Source organism: Colobus angolensis, unplaced genomic scaffold, assembly GCF_000951035.1.
Source record: "Colobus angolensis palliatus isolate OR3802 unplaced genomic scaffold, Cang.pa_1.0 Scaffold19, whole genome shotgun sequence".
NCBI classification, from domain to species: Eukaryota; Metazoa; Chordata; class Mammalia; order Primates; family Cercopithecidae; genus Colobus; species Colobus angolensis.
Window position 1 is genome coordinate 8,821,892 of NW_012115043.1, and position 16,599 is coordinate 8,838,490.

At 44.3% G+C, this 16,599-nt stretch overlaps 1 protein-coding gene across 1 annotated transcript in view; it reads right to left on the reverse strand.

Moving 5' to 3' along the window:
• Positions 1–16,599, reverse strand: part of TLN2 (talin 2) — a 284,115-nt gene that overhangs the window by 17,481 nt on the left and 250,035 nt on the right. The window contains exons 52-54 of the mRNA XM_011940468.1: positions 14,261–14,368; positions 4,354–4,459; positions 3,372–3,496 (exon numbers count right to left, since the gene is read on the reverse strand). Coding sequence (XP_011795858.1) covers positions 3,372–3,496; positions 4,354–4,459; positions 14,261–14,368 — 339 coding nt within the window. The remainder of the gene's footprint in view (positions 1–3,371; positions 3,497–4,353; positions 4,460–14,260; positions 14,369–16,599) is intronic.

Below are 16,599 nucleotides of genomic sequence, written 5' to 3' on the forward strand. Positions count from 1 at the left end.
CAGCAACTCCGATACCTGTCTTTGGAGCACAGGTCTGCCTGCAGGTGTGGAAACGGCGCCATTAACAATACTGTCAGCACATGCACCAGCGCTCACTGACATTCTCAACTCCCCAGGTGAACAGCGGATTCAACAGTGCATGTCTGGGAGATTCCAGGCAAAAAGTGATGCTTAAGTTTTAAGAGCCTGAGGTGGAAATATACCAGAATCATCATCATAAACCATGAGCCTCTCCTTTAAAAACAGGCAACCTGAGAATGTGCTGAGCAGAGCATTTTTGACAAAATTACTGTCCCTCCCCAAACTCTTCCTGAAAGCAGTGTGAATACTCCCCAGAAGGAAGATACATCCATATTATACGGAGGGCATGTGTGTGTGCAAGGGTAGGGTTATAGGGATGTAATAAGCAATTGTTTACTTACAGTACCCTGAGGATTTTTTTAACATTTTGGGAGAGAATGGAGAGAAGTGATTAACCTCAAAAGACTGGCTGCTTTTGGTGCAGATTGTTGTTATTGTTTTTTAATTGGGGAAATAAACTCCTTTATAAAGGCAAGGAGGATATTTTATTTCATGCAAAAGTTATTGCAATGTGGATTGCCCTATTAGGCACAAAAACTGTGGTTTGGGTTGAAGGTTTTCCAAAACAGTTTCATAGATAATGCCTGCCTCTGGTCATCAGGCAGAGAAAGACTTGAGACCATTGTAAAGCATTCTAGAAGTACCCACCACCCTTCCTAATATGATGAGAGTGGCCTAAGGTAGGAACCCTCAAAGGATTCACATCATCAGTTGTGGTAACCTTGACCTTGGCCGAAGGATTCCTTGGCCTTCCTATAAAAATCCTCGATGCAAACACAAAGGCTATATGATCCTGGAGTACTGTAGGGAGTCCTCACTGGCCCGCTTCAGCAGTCACCATTAATTTTTAAGGTGCGGTTATTTTTAAACCTTTGTTTTATAAAATGCTAAAACACAGACCCTTCCATCATCCCAATTCCATCTTCATTCTTGTACATTCCCTACTTATTTTTTTTTCATCTGTGGGCTTTTAGAGTTGTAATCATAATGAGTATATAATTCTGCATCCTTTCTGTTATACCATGAGCATTTTCTTCATGCTACACAGTCCTAGCAACCATTATTTTTTCACAGCTGCATAATATTCCTTCGAGGAGACACTTGGTCCACATCCAACTGCTCATTACTACCGACAAGGCTGCAAGGGACAACTCTCTCACAGGCACACAACTTTCTTCCCCTCTTGGATTTCCTCCTCAGGAGAGATTCCCAGAGGTGGGATTAGTAGCTCAAAGGGCACACATAAACTACAAATGGCCCTTGTGGGACTAGACCAGCCTTCTCTGACAATGGGGTAGGGAAACGGGCTGGTATGGACTGAAACTGCCACCCAGGGCCATACATAGCCCTCCCAACTGAGTGACGGTGCTCTGACCATGGCAAGGTAATTTGCCTTTTGGTGCTTCTGATTCTAATGGACTTTTTGAAAGGATCAGATGAGTGACTCTCATAAAGTACCTAGAAGACTGCCTGGCACATGCTTGGCAATTGAACAATGTGAGCTTTCTGTTTTCAGGCATTTCCTAGGGAAAAAGTCCCAGACACATATTTTCAGTGACGATGGTGATAATAATGGTGATACAGTTACTATTTACTGAGTCTCACTGTATGTCAGGCAGTGTTCTTATACTATCTTATTTAATTATTATAACCATAATCCTATGGGGTAGGAACTTTAATAATTTTGTTTTCCCATCTGGAATCGTTAAGTGAAAGACCAGACAGGGGGAAACCAGGATTCAGAGACAGACAAGAGCTCAGAAGGACCCTGAGGAAGGACAAAGGGCAAGACATTGAGACAGGAGCTCTTAGAATATGGGGAAGTGTTAATGTTAAATTAGCACCAGGCTAATTCTCCAGGAGAACGAATGTGTCAACTGACATGGCTTCGGCATTAGTGGACAGAGCCCTCCCCAAGAAAGGCCACTCGTGATAAATCAGACGAGGAAATGGAAAAACATTATGCACCAAACCTCTAAATCTTAGTTAATGGTTGACTCTTAAGTCTAAAGTACACTTTTCATTCACGATTAACTTGCCTGACAAAGCAGAAACAAAGGCACAACCAGAAAATGGAGTTGTCCCGGCACCCACACTTGGCTCTTAAGTTTGCAAGAAAAACTCAGCAATATCAGCCAACCCAAGACTCTCAGGTAGAGGCCAGCAGAGAGAACCCCGGTAAACCCCAAAATCAGAAGCCCAAATCCTTAAGTTACATCTTGATGAGAAAACATTTATGTGCCTTTACCAAGTCCAGAGTGACTGTTAGGAGGTTGGTTGTGAACACTCGAAAGTTTTAAGAATGTTCCCAAGCTGAACAGACTCAGTCTGTGTTTATTTCATACACTACACAGGCCCAGGCACTGCTTTTGAGTGCTCTGATCTGTTTCAGGGCCCAGACTCCATCCCTTGGTCTTACAAAAATAGGTAAATTTTTAGGTATACTTAAATTGGTGAAATCCAGCCCTCTTTCGAGGAGAAAAGCCAAATATTATTTCCTAATATATCTGGGTCCTTGGAAATAGGTGAGTTACAATGCACCACACCAGGGACTTACTTGAATAGGAAGAAAAAGAGGCCTCCTCTGGTTCTACCATTTTCCTGCTGAAGACAGCCATGGAAGGTGGGGTAGGAGGTATTAGTTTAACAGGGTGGGGGCTTTGCCCCTGGAGATAGCACTAGTTTGTCATCCTTTTATTTAGAAAGCATCCTTCCTCCTGCCTAATCTAAAAGTATCTCTTTCCTTTAAATGGCTATTTCTCTTCACATATACCTATAATCTTAAGTTTTAAACATTTATCTACATGACAAACATAGATGGAAAAAACATACCAGCTACCCATCACCTCCAGCATACACTGAAAAAGCCTGGAATGGGTGCACTTTTGAAGTTCTCATTGCCCTCTGATTCCCAGCAGTGCTATTTCTTTGTAAAAAGCAAAAGAGAAACCAGAAAATTGGAGGCTAACAATCTCCTCTCCAGTAACAGCAACTTCCGACAGAAAGCATCCAATACCTGCTTTAGATAATGGAACTAAATCAAGACTGCAAATGCCCCAATTCTTCCTTTGGATACACAGAGGTACTTTTCTGGGTGGTTAACTTAGACTCATCGGCCATTTTTTCCCCATACTCTAAAGTAGTGCCAGGCAGGTAGATCCGGTTTTCCACTTGCTAATCTGACCATGAGGAAGGAGTCAAGCTCCCTGCAGCACTCCTAGCTCCATTTCACAGCCACCCACTGGAAGAACCCACTGACACCGGACAGCCAACCATAAATGAACACTTACTTTTGGTTTTGCTCTTGGCTTCAGTTGCTCTAACTTCTTAGCAGCAGCTTCGATGGATGCTGCAGCCCCCAGTAACTCTGTTTCTGCAATGACAGTTGGGTCTTCTGGATCCACCCACTCTGTTCCTAGAATCAGTCCAAAAGAAAGTGATTCTTGGTAGCTGCAGACCTCAGGGCACTGGCTTAATTACAAACAATATCTGGATTTGCATGCATGAAGGCTCCAGGAGCCTGACCTGCATTGTCCTAAGGAACCTTCCTTCTGTCTCTCATAAAGGCCATCTGGATGGGGGTGGGGGTGCTAATCCTGGTTTTCTAAATCAGTTGTGTGTATGGCCCTACCACAAGGCAGTCACCAGGCAGCTTCAAAAGTGATCTCACGGACCAAGGCTTGAGCCTTGCTTTGACTTTGAACTTAAAGCTCACGAATATAAGTAAGCATCCTCAGGAGACACTAGACTATGCTGTAGGTCACACAGGAATTTGCCATTCTCTTCTCCCTGGAACCCACGAGGAATGACCCCTCACCTTAATTCAGAGTAAAGGAAATTGGTGAGAAGATCTTTCCCAGGTGAGTTGACTGCTTCTATGTAAGCATAAAGGGTGTCCAAACAATGTTGTCAGATAGCATCATTTTCAAAACATGAAGTATTATTTGAAGGAGAATAAATATCCTGATGAATGAAAATGCAGACAAAAAAGCAATGGGGAGACTCCTAAGGGAAGTGAATAGTTCTAGGTGGAGGATACCATTTAAGTAGAAGCACTTAATACAAAGACTAGAGAAAAGACTTGCTTCAGGGAGGATGTTACTTTTTCAAGCTAACTCTAAACCCATTTGCTTGCAGAAAATCCTCACTCTATTCCCAGCTGCATTTGCCAGCTAAAGGCCCGTGTAGACTGTGCTTTTCCTCTGCGCAGTCTGCTATATTAGCACTGCCTGGAAGGGCTGCCCTCCACCAAGACATAAGAATCCAGCCTACCTTTCATGGCTTCCGCCGCCTGGATGAGCTCCGTCACAGCACCGGCCACTCGCTTGGAGAAAGCGGCCAGCTGCTGCTTGAGTTCTGGGGTTGGTTTCTGAAGAATCTACAGGTGAAGAACAAGTCAGAGGCATGGGGGGTTAGTAACCACTGAGACAAGAAAGAAGCACATTTCTCCTGGGGGATGTGGAGTCAGGCAGCCTGGTTTTAAGTTGCATCTCTGTCCCGAGTGACTTCAGAATCTTGTGGAAAACGCTTAAGACTCACTGGGTTTCAGTCTCCCCGTGTGAGAAATAAAACGCTGGGAACCAGTGGCGCCTCTAAGGTCCCTTCTGACATAGCTCCTAAAGATCACAAAGGAGACAAAGTCCTCACTTGTCTTTTATTTGGACCTTCATTTATCCTTTATTTGTACATAAAACACACACATGCACCTGAAAATCACCCAAACTTTAAGAACATTCTGGCTGGGTACAGTGGCTCACACCTGTAATCCCAGCACTTTGGGAGGCCGAGGTGGGAGGACTGCTTGAGCCCTGGAGTTCAAGACCAGCCTGGTCAACATAGCAAGACCTCATCTCTTAAAAAAAAAAATTAAAAATTGGCTGGGCACGGTGGCACACACCTGTATCCCAACCACTCAGGAGGCTGAGGTGGGAGGATCTCTTGAGCCCAGGACGTCAAGGCTGCAGTTAGCAGTGGTTGCATCACTGCACTCCATCCTGGGCCACAGAGAGAGATTCAGTCTCTTAAAAAAATAAATAAATAAAAATAAAAAAAGAACATGCTGAGTAAAGGCAAAAGCCCCAGGCTAGGGGCCAATCAGTACTTGTGACAAAAATAAAGGACCAGAGGAAATGTGCCACTCAAGTCCTAGAGACAAAATCCCTAGTGAGCAACAACTAACTGATCAGGAGGATCATTCTTGAGAAAATAATCCATTTCCAGAGTTCTGACTGCAAGCTCTCCTGGGAGAAGCCCTGAGGATTTGCCCTCTTTTGAATTAGTTCAAAGTTTTTTAAAACTTGTCTTTTGCTTTCTGTTTTTTATGGATTTAAAAAAAGGCACTGAGAATCCTAAACACCTTTAAGACATCCCCAGCTGATTTCTTCTCAAACTCATCCATGAATGGAACTATGACACAGGATGACAGCTCTTCCCCATCTTCCACCAGGGATCTAAATTCCGGTGCACACCATCCTATCCCTTCCTCATGCTGAAATTCTTCTTCCAGGGCTCTTTCCTGTTATCTCTTTCTCATGTTTCCCAAAGGTGATCTTCAGATTTAGAAAGGTTCAGACAGTCGGGAGAGAAGTGTAACTGCTGTCTATCTCTGCACAATTTTGGAGCCTCTAAGTAGAGGACAAAACATCAGCTTTGGAAATGAACAAACTTGTGTTCAAACCTGCCTTCATACATTACTGGTTTTAAACCTGTTTTCTCATCTGTAAAGCTGGGATAATGCCTATGTCTCAGGGCTGGCATAAAAATCAAATGGAGGCCGGGCATGGTGGCTCATGCCTGTAATCCTAGTACTTTGGGAAGCTAAGGCGGGTGGATCATCTGAGGTCAGGAGTTCGAGACCAGCCTGGCCAACATGGTGAAACTCCGTCTCTACTAAAAATATAAAACTTAGCTGGGTGTGGTGGCGGATGCCTGTAATCCCAGCTCTTCGAGAGGCTGAGGCAGGAGAATTGCTTGAACCTAGGAGACAGAGGTTGTAGTGAGCCGAGATTGCGCCACTGCACTCCAGCCTAGACAACAGAGCGAGACTCCATCTCAAAAAAAAAAAAAAAAAAAGATAAAGAATAACACATGGAGAGTATTTCTCACAACGCTTGGAACACAACAGACATGTATTAAATGTTAATTCCCTTCTTGGTGCCCCACACTCCTTTCCCCTGCCCAGGTAGTAGCATAGGGTTTCTCAGGAATCTGGAAAGATGGTTTTTAGACCCCAGGACTAACCCCTTTGCACCATGACTATAGAGAAAGCTTAGAAAAAAACAGATCAGAGGAGTCAATATGGGTTACACCATGACCAGCCCTAGACACAGCAGTGTAGAGATGACATTATGCATATGCACAAATGGATTCGTCAATAATCTCTGAGCATTACTTCACAGGCATCTATCCTCATCCTCCCTCCTCTTATAATCTTTTACACTTCTTTCATATTTGCTACTGTTCCATGATGATTCCAGCTGCTCTGTGATTCTCATTCTCTCACACTAGGGCCTATATATATATATATATACACACACACACACACACACACACACATATATAATTCTGCAGATATTAAGAACTCAGCACAGACCTTTGAATGAACAAATGAATGAATGAATGAAAAGCAGACCAATACATTACTGGGACAAGTCCTACCATGACGGCTTCCTAGACCAGTTCCAAAAGAACACTAGAGCCATGGAGAAATAGAAGGAAGGGGGATAAATGCCTTTTACTTTCCAAGACAGTCAGTGGGCAGGCAATTTAGTTAGGCACAGGTTCAGCAGTCAATGTCAATGTACAGGTACTTATCCTCTCTCTAAGCCTCAGTTTATTAAGTGACCACAACAGACTTCCCTTGTAGAGCTGTGGTGAGATTATATAAATTAATATATACATAAAGAGCTACTGACAGAATTGTTCCGGTGTGTGGCCTGGGCATAAGAATTTTTTAAGTTCCCCTGGGTGCCTCTCCTATGTGGCCATAGTTGTGAACCACTGCTCTAGACTTAGATGGTGGCATCTGTCACCACTTAATTGCAAAAGGCTTGTACCATATTTATCTGAAACAATATACGCTGTAAGACTACTAGGTTATTAATAGTTATGGCTCAGGATCTCAGTAGCTAAGCAGTCCACAGGCATTGTTAAATGGTTTCTTTAAAGTGGCCAACACAGCACGAATAAGCAAAGGGTTAAAGGTATGGTAGGGACACTCATAATTAAAGGTAAAAGATGGAATGATTTTCCCCTAAGCTAAAGACAAGGGAAGGATGTTTGTTCACATACTTCTACCAACATTCCCACAAAGTGGAATGATGAAAGACTTGTTTCTAAAAGGAGCACCCTTGGTGAGCAGCGTACACCATGACGGCCCGCAGACAGGGAACAGCCCCGATAAAGAACCTGAGCTTTAGATAACGAGGAGAAGAGGAGTTCTATTTTTATTCTGCCATTAAGTCAACATGATTTCTGATAGCAGACAATAGACAGATCCAAATTAAAGCTCTGCCAGTGGAAGCGAGGGTAATTTTATCCCTGCCAAAGATCTCAAACTGTGGTTTTGCAGAAATATTGAACTGGGATAGTTGCAGAGGCAAAGTAGCTGCTTTTTGTCCTGCAATACAAATCCTCTATGATCAACCACCACACAGCAAATGCAGGAGGCCACCATCATTCAAATGGACATCTCTAAAGCGTCATAAAGCAGCTCTCGGGGCAGCGGGGAGATGGCTCTGTCCAAATTAGATCCTATGCTTGCTGAGAGTTAACTGAATTATCTAAAAGATTCCCCAGGCAGGGGTTCTCCATTTGCAGTCTCTAAATACCAAAAGGTTCTAACTAGGTTTTGTGGGTCTGTGACTCCTCTTAACAGTTTGAGGATCATTCTGTGTGTCTGTGCTGATGCTTCTTTGATGATGGTTGCAGAAGGCAAGAAAGGACCCAGGGCTTTTAGCTCAAAGGGGCCCATGACCCACAAAAGACGAAGAACGCTGAAATCGTGACAGTCACTGGCATCTATAACAGGGGGAAAGAGAGAATGGGAGTGGGAATAGATACAAATTTTATTACTGATATGTTTCTTTAAAATATAAGCATCTGAAGCAAATAGGACAAACTGTTAACAAAATTAGTCAATCATAGATGGTGGGTACATAGATGCTGCTATTAGTTTCTGTATTTATTTAAGCATTTTCCAAAGAAAAACTAAAATATACAAACTAGCCAAAAAAGGTTAAGAACCCTTGGCTCTAGATATTATAACCGAACAAGGCGAGGACACCATAAACTCATGCATATTTTCATGTGCCGAGATTTCAGAAAAGCAACTCACTGAAGAGGACCCCCGATTCTCCTCATACCACCTGAAAATGACCTCAACTTATTTCTGCAGATTGCTGGACACTTTCTCTAAACCTTGATTTCTGGAATTTTCTCTTTCCCTTTTTATAAAAAATGAGCAATTATCTGACCTTTCTTCAGCTCTCAGGAATCTCCACCGATTCTCCTTAAATTGTTAAAAACAGGGATCAATTTTTCAAGCATTTCAGGAAGACTACCCTAAGATCTACGGGTACAGTCTGGTTTAAGTCGACTCTTTTTCAGAATGGAGAGGCCATGGTCATATGATCATACACAGTCTTTCTGCAGAGAACAAAGAACAGAGTGAAGGGCAGAGTGAGTGAGTGAGTGAGTGAGTGAGTGAGTGTGTGTGTGTGAGAGACAGACAGAGAGAATCAAAATCTCTAGTTTTTAATTGCTTTTTAAATCTATCACCTGCAAATAACTAATCACATTTTACTAGACATTCTTTTCTTCTACCCTAAAAAAGAATTTCAACAAAATTCTGATGTCTTTTCTAGACTGGCAATTTGGCTTTCATTTTCTGGTTGTCGTTAGAATTCCCTCTGAAAATGAACACTACTTCCCAGGTTTGGGCATTTTCCTTTTCCTCATTTCTTGTTGGGTGTTCATACAGCACTGGCCTGTCAGTCTTGGGGCTTGCAGGCCTCTCAGCGTAAAACAATACTCCTCTTTCTTATCCTTACTTTTAACCCAGATTTCTAGGAGTTAAAGCTAACGGTGTGAATGGGAACTTATTTTTGGCAGCAGCCCTAAAACAGTGACCAATGTTACCACAATTTAGGTGACTGAATACTGTTGTGGGGGTTTCTATAATTTTTCACCAGGAACTTGTATTTTTTATATGTTTATGATAATTCCCTAGAAACAGAGGCTTGTTTTCCGCCTATATTTTTTATTAGAAAATACTCTTCAAAGACTGTCTTGCTTTTTAAGGAACAAAAATAAATACATGAACATGAACAAATGAGTAAATAAATACATACATAATGCTATTCCATTCACATCCTCGGATGTCAGAGCCATCAGCACTTGTCACCCTCAAGGGGGAGAATTCTTTTTTTTTTTTTTTTGATAGTTTTATCTTTGATTGTTTTACTCTTTAACGTTCTATAAACAACAACCAAGACCACTGAGTGAGACTGACTAGATTATAAATGGATTAGGAGCTACTTGAAGGCAGGGGTCATTATGTGCTTAGCTTATATTTCTTTTGTGTGGTCTATGGAAGGAAGTCAATACAATAAACAATGACTTAATGCATCAACCATAAAGCCCAAATGATAAGTCTTTTTCCTGTATTCCCCTTCTTTCAGTGACTATTTCTGAAGTTCTCTTTTTTCCATTATTTCTCCAATTTTTTTCCTGGCTTCTACTGATTCATGTTTTCTCAAGATCTAGCCTTGACTCTATATGTTTGTACTGTATGCTCTTAATAAAACTCCATATTGGCCAGGCCCAGTGGCTCATGCCTATAATCCCAGCACTTTGGGAAGCCAAGGTGGGCAGATCACCTGAGGTTAGGAGTTCGAGACCAGCCTGGCCAACATAGTGAAACCCCATCTCTACAAAAAAGACAAAATTAGCTAGGCCTGGTGGTGCTAGCCTGTAATCCCAGCTACTCGGGAGGCTGAGGCAGGAGAATCATTTGAACGCGGCAGGTGGAGGTTACAGTGAGCTGAGATCACGCCATTGCATTCCAGCCTGGGCAAGAAGGGCAAAGCTCCGTCTCAAATAAAAAAAAAAAAAAAAGCCCATATACATGAATAAAAGCCTTCAACTGCCAGCACTAGAACTATATCTCCTCCTCCATCTTTACATCTAGAGAATGTATCATATGCACAGTGTGCCTAATAAAACTTAGGCACATTGTAAATTTTATAGATTTTATCTATACAATCTCCCTTTCTTCTGTCTTGCTCTGTCAGTAGCATTACCATGATCCTAATCTTGAAGCTGGAGAACTTTGGGGGTACCTTTTAATCTTCCTTTCTATTGCTTCTCATACTTAGTTGCTAACTTTTAACAATTTTATCTTTAAAATATATTTGGATCTTTTCAGTCTCAAGGGGGAAAATCCTTATTGCAAAAGATGAGATGGATTCTGTTTCTTTCATAGGAATAGTTTTACTATCATTTAGCTTTTCTTCCTATTAGTGATTTCATTTTAGTACCAGCTACCAGAAACCTCTGAATGGCCTTAGAGAACTAGGACACTGATATTTCTACCACAGTGACGAACTACAACGACAATACTTGTATACAATGAGGACAAGAAACTCAGCTGGCAGGCTTTTAACAGATACATCAACCACCCAAGTTTGCAACACATAAGATTTAAGAGTCCTGATTTTTGGTGGCTCAAGCCTGTAATCCCAGCACTTTGGGAGGCTGAGATGGGAGGATCACAAGGTCAGGAGATCAAGACCATTCTGGCGAACACGGTGAAACTCCGTCTCTACTAAAAAAAATACAAAAAGAACTAGCCGGGCGAGGTGGCGGGCGCCTGTAGTCCCAGCTACTCGGGAGGCTGAGGCAGGAGAATGGCGGAAACCCGGGAGGTGGAGCTTGTAGTGAGCTGAGATCCGGCCACTGTACTCCAGTCTGGGTGACAGAGCGAGACTCCGTCTCCAAAAAAAAACAAAACAAAACAAACAACAAAAAAAAAGAGTCCTGATTCTACAGAAAATACAAGGAAGAATCCATAACAGAAAATCTATCAACTAAAATGTCAATGGTCACCAGAGAAGCATGTCTGGCCACAAAGTGCAATCTGTTCTTGCCTAGGCCCTGGGAAAGAAAGTAGTGGTCATTCTCCCTCCTTCCAATCTCCAGCCTCCATGAGATGAAACCTCCTGAATGACCTGTGATGCTGGGTCTCCCTGCAGCAAGTGACCTTCTTCCTGTTACAGAAAAAGCTGCCGTTTACCATCAGGGCTGATGCTGACAGAGCAACTGAGTGGCCACTAAGCAGGAGTCTCTGAATGTGTGGCCTGGGAGTGTTCCTAGACCTTCTGCAATGTTCCTAGAGATCCTGGACCTCTCGTCCTCCCCTCAGGCGGAGGCCGGCCATCTGCCTGCCCCTCAGACAGATGCACACCATATAGATAAGATAGCCTTGTCTTATTTTGCTCACCCAAACAAGGTGGGCATGGAGAGGGAAGTGAGGAGAAAGGAAACACTTGAGCAGATCCAACACCTTATTCCCGGATACTGGGATAGGGTTTAGAGTCAGCATGTGGTCGGGGAGGTGACTCTGTTAGAGCTCCATTTTCCTTTCCCCTGAGAGAAACTTCTCCCTAAGACAAGTGCTGGCACCTGCCCTTCCTTACGCAGACAGAATTCCTCTCCCCAAAATAAGCTGTATTTTTGCTGGAGAGTGAAAGGGGAGACCTCCACTCCATTTGCATCCAGGCCTGTGTATGTGTCAGACAAAGCTGGAGGCAGACCCCACACAGTGAGGTTCTTGTTAAATGACTCACCAAGGGCCAAGGTACAGATCGCCAACCTGAGGCCCATGTGTGCAGGGCCTGGACCCACAGACATCATGTACATTATCAGTGCTGCACAGGTGCTGGAAAAAATCTGCTTCAAATCAGAAATGGAACTGGGGAGAAGTGGTGAAATAGAAATACGAGGGCCCCTGTATCTCCTCCCTTCCCCCAAAATGAATAAGACTAAAGCAAAAGCATGAGAGAGGAAAAATAAGGAGAAATGGAGCATAGGGGGAGAGGTCCCATTTACGAGGCAGAGGGCACTGCTACTGCAAGCCCACCGTCAGCAAGTACCATCCACTAGCCAGAAACGGCACCTTCCCAGTAGCAGACTTCTTTTTTTTTTTCTTGAGATGGAGTCTTGCTTTGTCGCCCAAGCTGGAGTGCAGTGGTGTGATCTTGACTCAGTGCAACCTCTACCTCCCAGGTTCAAGCGATTCTCCTGCCTCAGCCTCCCGAGTAGCTGGGATTACAGGCACCCACCACCATGCCTGGCTAATTTTTATATATTTAGTAGAGATGGGGTTTCACCATGTTGACCAGGCTAGTCTTGAACTACTGACCTCCAGTGATCCACCAGCCTCAGCCTCCCAAAGTGCTGGGATTCAGGCATGAGCCACCGCGCCCGGCAGATTTCAATAAGGCATTCAGCAAATGTTAGCTTGGCCACAAAGCCCTGGGTTTCCAGACATGCTCATTTCATCCTTAATAAACGGCCTGTTTAACTTCTGAGGAAACTGCACCCCAGACAAGACAGTGGCTATGTCGCTACTTACGTGGCAGAACCAGGATTTGAACCTGAGGCTTCTAAATCTACTGATTGCATCCTATTGTCCAATTTTTAGTTATAACAAGGTTCTATATGACTCAGAATATATTGTTCCATAATGAAAAAGAGGTCTTTGGAAAGCCTTGCTGGTGTTCTCTTTAACCTGAATTTCCTGCTAGGCACATTTACAGACTGAACACTTTAACTACAACCCAACGTGTCTAGCTGGAGGCTCTTGCCTGTGAATGCTGACTGGCTAAGATGTCTTTCCTTGGCCTACATATGATACACTGATCTCTGTTCACAAAGGTTCAGACTTTGCGAGCTCAATGTCAGTAACCCCAGACTGGCTACTTTCCCAGAAAATGAACTTCAGAATTGACCACGGTTACCTGGATAAAGAATAAAAATAACGATCCCTTAAATGACCTAAAACGTTTAGCATCAGCAGATAATTTATTTCTAAGAAGGAGGCGGTGAAATGTACAGAGCTGGCAATAGTAAGAATTGAGATTTGGATCCAGCTCTGTTGCTGAATAGCTGGGTGACTTCAACCAAGGGACAAGCTTTCTGGGTCTCAGATCATTCCTTTGGCCTATACGCCTCACAGCTGCACAAGGACAGAATGAGAAAACTTGGGAATGCCCAGCAAATGAAGGGCTTGGCATTCCTCCTCTAGATATGTGAATTATGTATCTAAAGGTGGCCTGTTGGATCTCTTTTGTTAGGTTTGGTAAGAGCAAGGGCAGTGATGCAGGGGAGGCATCATCAACTCGCCTCCAGGGGTGTCCCTGACTATCGAGGCCTGCCCTAGACCTTACATGGTTCTCAACATGGTTCCTGAACTCCACAGAGACAGATGCACACTGTAGATACTTCTTGGTGCTCCGAGGTTTGGTCCTTAGAGTCTGTAGCGAGTCAAGCCTCATTAGGAACTGCACAAACTGAGGCTCCCACGTGGGCAGCCCACCTGCCATGACCATCTACGCCCTTGCTTGGTGTCTTCTGCTCATGCCTTCTTAACCCAGCTCCACACTGGGTACACTAGGCTGGGGGAGTCATTCTCGATGGGATCTAAGCCATTCATTCGAGGATGGGAGGAAGTTGTGAAGGGCTGGTGGGTCACCTGTAGCAATGGCAGCCTCCCTAACATGCCACGGAGGCTGGCATGGCTCTGTCAGAAGCCTTCTGTGTCCTTGAAGGATGTACTGGGGGCTTCCTAACAAGACCTCGTGATACTTTTTTAGGTTGGCACTGGCCTCCCACCCACTTACTCTGCTCCCTCCTCTTTTACATGCTAATCCTGCCTTTCAAGTGCACAAGAGAACTGGGCTTTCCTGAATTCTAACTGCAACTTCATCCAGACTGCACTTTTTAGCTCAGTGTGCTGGATCAGTGCACCAGGGGAGATTCCAGTTCAATCCAGTCCCAGCCTCACAGTGGCACTGGACAGGACTCTGAGAGGTCCTCCCAAGGAAAGCATAGTTCCAATCAGCCAGGGCAGCAGAGGGGATATAGCTACTCCCCAACCCTGACTCATGCGCTTTCTTACCACCAAGACGTGCTCCAGGAGGTCCAAGTAGCCGAGGGTGCACTCCGTCCCGAAACGCAAGGCTCTGGTTCTCACCTCGTCACTGACATCGGGGTGGAAGGATGCTTGCTGGACAGACAAAGGAATGTTGAAATCTTAACATGGGAAAAGCCAGCAGTATTGGGCAGTCCCAGACTCAGAGGCAGGAGACCTTCACCCTGGTGACCTCGAGAAACTGCCCTGACTCTCTGGACAGAAGAGGTATCTCTCCTCCACATCCTCCCGCCACCTCCCACCTGCCCACAGCAGGCCCTCCGAGGCAGTCTGTGCGTAGACTTTGTTAGTGCCCTGCAGCCAGATGATAGAAACAGCTCAATCTGGACCTCTGTTCCTCCTTTTCCCACGCCACATTTTTTTGAAATGCAAAAAATTCCACATGCACAAAAACATCCAGCAAGATTCATGATCAGTGCTTACAGCTGGAGACGTACTGACCTAGGGTCAGCCTTGCCTCTCTTTAGCAGCTTAAGGGCTCCTAAAAGCCCCTCTCTGCTCACAGGCTAATGAAGCCCAGGCTCTCACCCCTGGGCCTGACCATGCTACAGTCAGTGAGGTCTCTGTGACCGAGCCCTCTAGCTCCTGGGAAACTCCAGATAGCGAGCTCCCCAGTACCCTAGAGGCACCATAACTCATCTCATATTAGACAAAAGCCGAGATACACAAACCAGCACACATGCTTAACAGAGCATCTTGAGCTTTTTTCTTGTACTTATGACCTGCTAACTTGAGTCATTCATGATTACATCATTTCTGAAGGGATACCCATTCAGAGTCACCAGATAAAATGCACCCAGTTACATTGGAATTTCAGATAATCAATGAAAAAAAATTTTTAGCAAGTATGGGACACCGTATTTTTTATTTGTTAAACCTAGCAACCCTACCCCTTCCTTCTACAGCTTCCCTCTGGAAAGAAACTGACGGGCTTGCAGAAATACATAAAACTACAAAGATATCGCTAATCAGGACAAACACAAATCACACATTAGGACAAAAGGTAAAGGCTGAGGGCGAAGACCAGGATCCATGTTTTATCCACTCAAGCCCCTCTTCCTAGGAACGGGAGTGCTGATGGGAATACCTTGGGCTCCCCCCTTGACTTACCCCCAATCCCTGGACAGAGTGCGGCTAATTCTCATGGCCAGCATGTTATGTATGAGCTAGGTTTTCCTCATCTGAGGACTAATGGGCTCAGAGGCAGGAACCAAGAGCCATGCTCCCAGCCACCTACCATCACTTGTTATTCATCCTCATACCCCTGTGCTGCGAACAGAGAGGCACAACGCCCCGCGTCTGTTTGATGAGACAACACTGTGGGAAGACACAGGCCCAGATGCTACTCAGAGTCACTTCCAGCAGGTTATGTGCAAGGCCCTGTGCAGGGAGTGGGTGAGGTGGAGCTGAGGTGCTTGCGTGCACTGCTGGGGGCTCTGTAACCGGGTAGAACCCTTTGGGAGAATAATCTGGCACTAATTAAACTCTTATACTATTGGACCCACTAATTCTATTTCTGGGAATCTTGCCTAAGGAAATAACCACAGCACAGAAAAAAACAGATATGCCCAAAGATGTTTACTGCAGTAAAGTTCATGATTTTTTAAAAATGTAGACAGCCTAAATATCTGTCAACAGTGGGAAGATAATATTCATTAAAGGTACTTTGCAGTCATTAAAAAGTCAGCAATATAGCAACACAGAAATAGCTTTATAACATTAATCATAATAGTAGATATAAAATTACATCTAATATACACGTGTGCACATGAAAGTAAGACCAGAAAGAAATATACGTGAGAATTAACTTAGGGTTTAGGTAAGTCTTTCTCTCTGCCTAAGGAACTGCAGTAATCCTTCCATTCTAAGATAAGCCAGTATGTAATTTTCTGCCCCTTCGTGTGTGGGCTGAGTAGGGTAGCCAGGGAAAAGGCAGAGCTGGACTAGGGCGACTAGGCCCTTCTGCTTGGCATGTAAGGCTTCCGTCTTGACTACCACTCAGTACCCCAGTTTTCCTGTCTATGCATTATTGCATGCACTCTCTTTCGGCCAGAGACCTCATTTCCTTTTGCAAAGGGGTGAAGGATACAGGAGACCAAGGGAAGCAGAGATGTTAGTAAGTTCGCTAAGTCAGTCCTATCCTAACAGGAGCATCAGGGCTCAGCAGTGACTCCTGTCGAGTCTGATTTTGGTGGGTGAAGCTGATGTTCAGGCTTCAGCGCTCTGGCTGCTACCTTGTCCTGCAAAGCCCAGATAATGTGACCTGGGGCGAAGATGACAGAGAGGAGCTGAGGATGGCCAAACAG